Source organism: Colobus angolensis, unplaced genomic scaffold, assembly GCF_000951035.1.
Source record: "Colobus angolensis palliatus isolate OR3802 unplaced genomic scaffold, Cang.pa_1.0 Scaffold65, whole genome shotgun sequence".
In the NCBI taxonomy this organism is placed as follows: domain Eukaryota; kingdom Metazoa; phylum Chordata; class Mammalia; order Primates; family Cercopithecidae; genus Colobus; species Colobus angolensis.
The window spans coordinates 3,928,759-3,937,399 of NW_012120154.1; the positions used below are offsets into that span (position 1 = coordinate 3,928,759).

At 57.4% G+C, this 8,641-nt stretch overlaps 1 protein-coding gene across 4 annotated transcripts in view; it reads right to left on the reverse strand.

The window, feature by feature from the left end:
• LGALS1 (lectin, galactoside-binding, soluble, 1) overlaps positions 1 to 3,513 on the reverse strand; it is a 15,656-nt gene extending 12,143 nt beyond the window's left edge. For 2 of the 4 annotated variants that reach the window (XM_011964273.1, XM_011964271.1), the window contains exons 1-3: positions 3,414 to 3,513; positions 2,067 to 2,146; positions 52 to 223 (exon numbers count right to left, since the gene is read on the reverse strand). In XM_011964273.1, the coding sequence (XP_011819663.1) occupies positions 52 to 223; positions 2,067 to 2,146; positions 3,414 to 3,422 (261 nt within the window). In that variant the 5' untranslated portion in view covers positions 3,423 to 3,513. Of the gene's footprint in view, positions 1 to 51; positions 224 to 2,066; positions 2,276 to 3,413 lie in introns of all 4 variants that reach the window. The other 2 variants (XM_011964274.1, XM_011964270.1) reach the window with 2 other exon arrangements.
• Between the last annotated feature and the right edge of the window lie 5,128 nt (positions 3,514 to 8,641).

The window sequence follows — 8,641 nt, forward strand, 5'->3', positions numbered from 1 at the left end:
CCCCAGCCCACCCAGCCCCTGTCCCTGGTCCCGGTTCCGTCCGCAGCCCACCTCTGCAACACTTCCAGGCTGGAAAGGAAAGGCAGCCTCCCGCTGCTCCGTCCCCCAGGCCCCGCCGTCCTTGCTGTTGCACACGATGGTGTTGGCGTCGCCGTGGGCGTTGAAGCGAGGGTTGAAGTGCAGGCACAGGTTGTTGCTATCTTTGCCCAGGTTCAGCACGAAGCTGGGGGGTAACGGGTGGGTGTGAGGCCACCTCGGCCAGCTTCAGCCCCACCGACTGACTAATCTGTCACTCAGTACCCCATGAACACACTTTACTTGAAGAACCCACTAACAGAGACAAGAAACCTGGATTCTAGCTCTGGCCCTGACACCTGCTTACGGTGTGAGCGTGAGCTACTCCCTGCCCCTCCTTCCCTGTTTGCTGTCTGCTCATCTGTACAATGGGGGCTGCACCACAGGAGGGCTTGCTAGATTCTTTTTTTTTTTTTTGAGAAAGAGTCTGGCTCTGTCGCCCAGGCTGGAGTGCAGTGGCCGGATCTCAGCTCACTGCAAGCTCCACCTCCCAGGTTCACGCCATTCTCCTGGCTCAGCCTCCGGAGTAGCTGGGACTACAGGCGCCCGCCACCTCGCCCGGCTAGTTTTTTGTATTTTTTAGTAGAGACGGGGTTTCACCGTGTTAGCCAGGATGGTCTCGATCTCCTGACCTCGTGATCCGCCCGCCTCGGCCTCCCAAAGTGCTGGGATTACAGGCTTGAGCCACCGCGCCCGGCCAATTTTTTTGTATTTTTAGTAGAGACGGGGTTTCACCGTGTTAGCCAGGATGGTCTCGATCTCCTGACCTCGTGATCCACCCGCCTCGGCCTCCCAAAGTGCTGGGATTAAAGGTGTGAGCCACCGCGCCTGGCATAGATTCTTGAAATCACTAGCGTCCTAGCCCTTTTGGTCAAGGTCAGAGACTCCCTCCAGATGGCAACTTCCCGTCCTGTCTTGTACATCTGTGTTCCTGGTGCCCAGCACAAGTGGGGCACACCGGAAGGAGATGTTTAGTAATTATGGGGAAAACTAACAAATAATAATAATACTCCCGGGCACAGTGGCTTACTCCTGTAACCCCAGCACTTTGGGAGGCCGAGGCGGGCAGATCACGAGGTCAGGGGTTCGAGACCAGCCTGGCCAACATGGTGAACCCCCCCATCTCTACTAAAAGTACAAACATTAGCCGGGCGTGGTGGTAGGCACCTGTAATCCCAGCTACTCGGGAGGCTGAGGTAGGAGAATCACTTGAACCTGGGAGGTGGAGGTTGTGGTGAGCCGAGATCAAGCCATTGCACTCCAGCCTGGACGACAGGGTGAGACTCCGTCTCAAAAAATAAAATAATAAATGCATTTGTTTAGTGGTGATAATAGCTATACCTGCCTCTGAGGGTTTGGTTGCAATGAAATTAGTGCATGAGAAGTGTGCGGCTCTTAACAATATCAGCCGATCCTCACCCTCCTCATCATCACTACACCATCCGCATCTCACTTCCTCCACACAACCACCTCCCCCCTTGTTTTTCTAACAAACTGAGGCTAGGTGAGGTTGGTTGACTGGTCCAAGGTCACATAACTGCTGAGAAAATAAGGCAGCCGGCTGAGTGAACGACGAGTGAAGGAAGAAGGACCGGACTGAGCCAGTGAATGAATGACCTGACGCAGGAGGGAGGGACTCAGAGGGAAGGCGGCGGTGACTCCCGCCTCACTCTTCTCCCCGCCCTCCCCAGAGGCAGGTCCCGCCCAGACCGGAAAGGGGTGGGGGCGGGGGAACCAAGGTATTATAGATGACGAGGCTGCAGCTGTTGTAGTTTAAGAGGCTACAGCAGGGAGGGAGCGGGGGAGGGGGCGGCAATAGTGGGGGCCCCCAGACCCCGCGGGGGAAGTGAGTCACCCAGAAAGCGCAGCAACGTCGGCCGGCCGTTAACCCACTCTCGGCCAGGGAGGAGACGTGGACTTGGCCGGCCACACCCTCTCGGCTGGACCAAGCCCCCATCCCTGCCGCCCACCACCCTGACTTCACCTCTCACCTCTTGGCGTCGGGGGCCACCTCGCCCCGCACTCGGAGGCACTCTCCAGGTTTGAGATTCAGGTTGCTGGCGACCAGACCCTGCACAGACAAGCCCCGGCCCAGCGGGTTAGAGGACAAGGCCTCCACTACCCGAAGTGTCCGGGGGTGGCTGGGGGTGGGGGTGGAGTTGTTCCCGCCCCGCATCCTCTGACCAAGCCAAGGGGAAGCCTGGGGACAGGATCGGGCTGTGATTTCTAGCCTCTGATTCTCTGTGTGGTCCTGGAAAAGTCCCTATTCCCAACGGGGTTGGCTTCAGTAACGTGAATCGGGTTCTAGAAGACAGGCTCTAGAAGATTTTGCAGATTGGCCTGGGGATTTTGAACTCAAGAGTGGCTTGGGAGGTGGGGTGCTCTGTCCCATCGCAGATGGAGAGGATCAGGCTGGGGAGGGGCAGGCAGTTGGCCCAGGGTCACACTGAATGCGGGGGTCGGCCCCTCTGCTGGAGAGGAAGTGGCTAGGGGGACCCTACTATTCTCCTTCAAGCTTTTCTCTGCGAAGAGGCCCAGGGGCTAGAGAGGAGACCATGAAGAACAGGGCCCCTCTGCATTAGGGAGAGTGGCCTGCAGTCGGGCTGTGGCGGGGCTGGTTCAGGGTTAACAAGATTGAGCAAACTGCTGCGCACTGCTGCTCCCTGGCACCCCGGTGGGTGGGCAAGAGTTAACTTGATTTGAGTGGTTTCTTCTGCCAGAAACTTGAACCCTTTCCCTGGGGCCCCAGGAAGATTCTCACCTCCCTGCCACCCCAACCTCTCCCAGCTTGGGGGTGGTGGAAGGGAATTTCCCCCACTCCCCTCCCTCCCACCAGCCTGGACACAACCACCCTCCACCCGCGACCTAGAAAGGCCCATCCTGGGCAGCCTGTCTCGGGTCCTGGCGACTTTTCAGCGTATTCTGGAGCAGAGGGTGACTCTGCCCTGGCCTGGTGACTGGGACAGCTGCAGGGGGGAGGGGACAGGAGGCTCTTTGGGGTGGAGGAGGGGGAAAGAGATAGTGGCCTGGGTGTCCCCCAGTTGGCCACACCCTTCCCATGCTCACTTCTCAGAGAGCTGCAGAATGTCAACCCTGGGCAGAAATAACTGTGCTTTCAGACCGTGGAGGAATCCAAACAATTATCAATGCAGAGAAGACCTTGAGGGACCATGGCGCCCACCCCCATTTTACAGATGTGGCCACTGAGGTCTAGAGAAGGCCGTGGTTCCAGGCCACACAGCTGGGGCTAGAACCCTGCTCCCGATCTGTCCAGCTCTCCTACGGCCAACAGCTCCTGCCCTATCCCCTTGACCTTGGGGTGGGGTCCCCACACTCACACAAGCCATGATTGAGGCCAGGAGGATGTTCCCAGGAGAGGCGCACCAGCTGTTAGAAGACTCCACCCGAGAAAGATGGGCCTCCGCACGCTCCCACCCTTTTAACGGGACCGGACCGGGTGAGCCCCGCCCCCTGGAAGTTCAGCCAATTGCCAGTCAGGACAGGGCTGGGGGCCACCGAGGGCAGAGTCTTTGGAATTTTGAAGCCAGTTCTGGAGCAGAGGTGACCAATCAGAGTGGCCATCTGCCGCCCCCCCACGAGGGTCCAAGCTCCACCTCCTATTCTTCATTCCTCTCCACCTCCCCCCGCCCCGCCACCACCGAAATTGTGCTGTGGCAGAGATTGGGGGAAGCCAATGGAAAATAGTTTGATGATGAGCTAGGCCCACGAGTTGGCGGGAAGGGGCCTGTGGCCAGCAGGCTGGGCTCAGGGGGTGCCCAGAGAAGATGGCTGAGGAGGTGCAGGGTCCTTCAAGGAATCAGAGCTGGGAGAGACCAGGCCACTCCAGGGCAGGGACCAGGGCGTGGCTCCTGCGTGCGCGTCTGCAGAGGGCCACTGACTTAAACCACAGGCCCTGGCCTCACCCGGGCCTTCCCCGGAAGCAAGGACTGCGGCTGCTGCAGCGCTTGCTCGCTCCTAGCTAAGGCTAAAGAAAGGCTGGGCCGCATGCCAAGCCTTAGGCTGCAGGCCTTGACTAAGTCCTCGGGCTTGGCTAAGTCCTCCGGCTTGGCCCCCTTCAGGGGCATGCAGGGGATAGTCAAAGCGCCCTGGCCTGACAGCCTCTGGCCTGGGAGTGTCGAGCCGGGGAGATGGCCCAGGGTGGTCCAGGCCAGGAGGGGGTGGGGTCCTAGCTCTGTGCACCTGTCAGGCCTCTAAGCCCAAGCCAAACCATCGCATCCCCTGTGACTTGCACGTATACGCCCAGACGGCCTGAAGTAACTGAAGAATCACAAAAGAAGTGCACATGCCCTGCCTCACCGTAACTGATGACATTCCACCACAAAAGAAGTGAAAATGGCCGGCCCTTGCCTTAAGCGATGATATTATCTTGTGAAGTTCCTTTTCCTGGCTCATCCTGGCTCAAAAAGCTCCCCCACTGAGCACCTTGTGACCCCCACTCCTGCCTGCCAGAGAACAACTCCCCTTTGACTGTAATTTTCCTTTACCTACTCAAATCCTATAAAACGGTCCCGCCCTTATCTCCCTTCGCTGACTCTTTTCGGACTCAGCCCGCCTGCACCCAGGTGAAATAAACAGCCATGTTGCTCACACAAAGCCTGTTTGGTGGTCTCTTCACACGGACATGCATGACAGCACCCTGTCCTCTCTTTTATTTTTATTTATTTATTTCTGAGATGGAGTGTCGCGCTGTCGCCCAGGCTGGAGTGCAGTGGCATGATCTCGGCTCACTGCAACCTCTGCCTCCCAGGTTCTCCTGCCTCAGCCTCTTGAGTAGCTGGGACTACAGGCCCCCACCACCATGCTCGGCCAATTTTTATACTTTTACTAAAGACGGGGTTTCACCATGTTGGCCAGGCTAGTCTGGAACTCCTGACCTCAGGTGATCCACCTGCCTCGGCCTCCCAAAGTTCTGGGATTACAGGTGTGAGCCATCATGCCTGGCCACCCCGTCCTCTTTCTTCGCATCTCTCCTCTGAGGCCTGGCACAGCCCTCCTTTCTCCGAGTGTTTAGCAGGTGTTTACTGAGCACCTACTATGTGCCTGGCCCTGGGCTCTCAGGATTCAAAGATGAACCCCTCCAGTCCCCACTCTCAAGGAGCGCATGGTTGGGGTGGAATCTTACCACAACCACGTTAAGAAGTAGATGATGGGCTGGGCGCAGTGGCTCATGCCTGTAATCCCAGCTGTTTAGGAGACCGAGGTGGGCAGATTACCTGAGGTTGGGAGTTTGAGACCAGCCTGACCAACACGGAGAAACCCCGTCTCTACTAAAAATACAAAATTAGCCGGGCGTGGTGGCATATGCCTGTAATCCCAGCTACTTCTGAGGCTGAGGCAGGAGAATCACTTGAACCCAGGAGGCAGAGGTGCAGTGATCCGAGATCAGGCCATTGCACTCCAACCTGGGCAACAAGAGCAAAACTCGGTCTCAAAAAAAAAAAAAGAAGAAAGTAGATGATGATGGCTCTAAGGGAAGCCATGAGAAAGTGCTATGGTGGGGTGGCGGCTGCATGAGTAAAGGAGGTGGGTTGTGAAGGGTAGGCGGAGAAGCGCCTGGCTTTCCAGCATGGGCAGAAGCTCCGGAATGAGAAGGCCAGGGCTGGGGAACAGTGTTCCGGGCATGTAGGGGAAAGACGGGGATGAGGCTGGGAAGCCATCAGGACCTGGATGATGGAGGGCCTCATGGGCTGGGCACAGGGCTTGGATATTATTGTACGGGAGGAGGCTGGGGAGCCAGGGTTAGTACTGAGGCCGGATTTGGGCTGTAGGGAAGATCACGGTGGCAGAGAATTGAGGGTGGGTTGGAGGGGTCTCAGGAACCTGGTGGAGGAAGGAGTGTGGGGAGCACTGGGAGAAGTGAGGGGCATGCTGGGGGGTTGTCACGGGGACGACCTCCTCCACCTGGCCATCCTCCTTCTGAAACTGCTGGCACCAAAGAGGGACGAAGATGCCAACCGGGAGTGACTCACATCTGGAGGCCAGGCCAGCAAACCCACCCTGCCCGACCCTGTCCCCCAGGGGCACCTTCCTCCAGATGCCCAAAGCCCACTCCGGTACAGGATGAGAGGGGAGTGTGTAGGGCCGCAAGGCGGACCCAGAGAGGGGATGGGGTTGCACCCCCGTGAGTGCCTTTCCCCTCCTTCCAGACCAAGTGGCTGCTTGGAAACCAACCACAGCAGCTTCACTTTTTCCTCCTGGCCTCCCCAAAACCTCAACCATAGGAAGGGCTGGGTGTGGCCCAGCCCAGCTCCACTGCCCCTCCCCCATGCCTCCCCTCTCTGCCAGATCAAGGAATGGGGCCTCTCAGGCAGAGTCCTAGATGGAGGGCCAGAGGCGCTTCAGGTGTGGTCCTCGCAGGGCTGTGGGCAGGTGGGTGTGGCCACTTTCCCAGCCCAGCCCAGTAGTTGGGTTCTTGTGGCCTCAGGAGCTGCTCCTGCATCCTCCTCCACCCTGGAAAATGGGCCCAGCACTGGGGAGTGTTTGCTGTTGGATGGAGGGACAGTTTACCCCTCTGCAGCATCTGGCATGAGTGGGGCTGGCAGGGAGGCAGGGTGGCATGGTGAAGAGGTCCCCAGACCCCAGAAAGGCCTATTTGGGAGTCTGGACACACAGGTGCTGGCCGTGCTTGCTATGTCCCCTCAGAGCCTCCTGGTAAGCTGTTTCTCCCACTTGCCTCAGTCTCCCTATCTGTAAACTGGGGAGATGAAATCCTGCTTTCCTTGCGTGAGGTGAATACAGGGTGGAACTGAGGTCTGTTGTACTAAACAGATGATTCGTTTCTTCATGGAGGCTCAGAAGGTTTTCACTTCCTTCTTGTCGCTTTTGCCAGGCTGTTACCTTCCCCGAGTCTTTGCAGCACCTCTGGGAGGTCTACGTGTCATCCCCAATTGGTCCCCAACAGTCTCCTCTTGCCTAGGTTGGGGCAAGAAATCTCTCCAGATTCCAGTGTCCCCCCTGGGACAGGAGCTGCGGTTTTCCTGGTGGGGAGGGAAGGCAGGGACACAGGTGCATCATGGGCCTCCTCCCCCAAGTCCTCAGGGCCTCCTGGTGGCAGCGCCCACTTATCTTGCCAGGCCTTGTGCCCGGCGTCTTGCTTTCATTATCTCCCCTCTCATCTTCCCCTCACCCCTGCTTTGTGTCTGCCAACTCGGTTGAATTTCTGCACAGGGAAATGAGGCTGCAGTTAGAGTCAGGAGAAGAGGCCGGGCACGGTGGCTCATGCCTGTAATCCCAGCACTTTGGGAGGTTGAGGATCACTTGGGGACAGGAGTTCGAGACCAGCCTGGCTAACATGGCAAAACCCCATCTCTACTAAAAATACAAAAATTAGCTGAGTGTGGTGGTGGGTGCTTGTAATCCCAGCTACTCGAGAGGCTGAGGCAGGGAGAATTGCTTGAACACTGGAGGTGGAGGTTGCAGTGAGCCAAGATCGCACCATTGCACTCCAGCCTGGGCGACAGAGCAAGACTCTATCTTAAATATATATATATATCAGGAGATGAGACGAGAGGTGAGCTCTGATTTGGGGGCTGAATGGCTGCAGCTGTAGCTGAGGTAGAAGCAGCTTGGCTTCTCTGAACCTGTTTCCAGACCCGGAAGGTGGAAATAAGGCCGCTGCTTGGAGGATTATAGGAGTGATGTCTAAGGAGGGGCTCGATGTTAGTGCTCCCTCCTGCGTCCCCCAGGGCTAAGGCCATCACCCCAGGGATTCTCCTCCCCACGTTATAACTCTCCTGAAATGAGGCAGCCAGCTCTCTGGAATTCCTGCGTCCCAGGTGGGATCTTGGCTACTGCCGTGAGACATGGCCTCAGCTTGGTCCAGACAGGTCATGCAGGCCAGCTCGGCCATTCTGCCCTGCCAGGGACAGGGGGCAGAGGCGAGGAAAGGGAAGCTGTACCTCCTTCCGCTGGCGGTGTTGAGGAGAGCGGCCCACAGAGGTGCCATCCACACCTGCAGCCAACCTGGCTGCTCCAGCCAGGGAAGGTAGGGGAGGTCAGAGCCAGCTCCTGAGTCCTAGAAGTCATAGCAGGGGAGGAATCCTGAGACACATGCCTGACCTGCTCCCCCATTTAATAATGCAGTTTAATGTTGGGGAAACCGCCCAGAGAGGGTGGCCACTTGACCAAGGTCACACAGGGAGCTAGGGCCGACCCGCTTTCATCTGCTGAGCTAAAGATACCCAGGCTTGAAAAGCTATCTTTGCCCTCCTACTCTATGAAGGTAGGGGATGCCCCTGGCAAGCTGGGCCCCTTTCCAGCCGGATGGCAACGCAGCCGGCCTCCTCAACCCTGCTCATCCTTTCTCGCCTCCCAGCCTTTGTCCAGAGAGCCCCCTCCACACCTACCTTTGGCCTTCCCGCTTCTAGTCTGTATCTCTTCTGACTGTAGGCCTCAGCCCTCGGTTAGGGCTCCGTCTCTCCTCTCAGGTAAGGTCTGGCTGGGGGCCAGGCCCTTTCATTCATAGCCCTCCCAGACTCAGGCCTGAGCCTTTATAATGCTTTTAGCATTTTATTATATATTTATTTTATACTTATTTTATTTTATA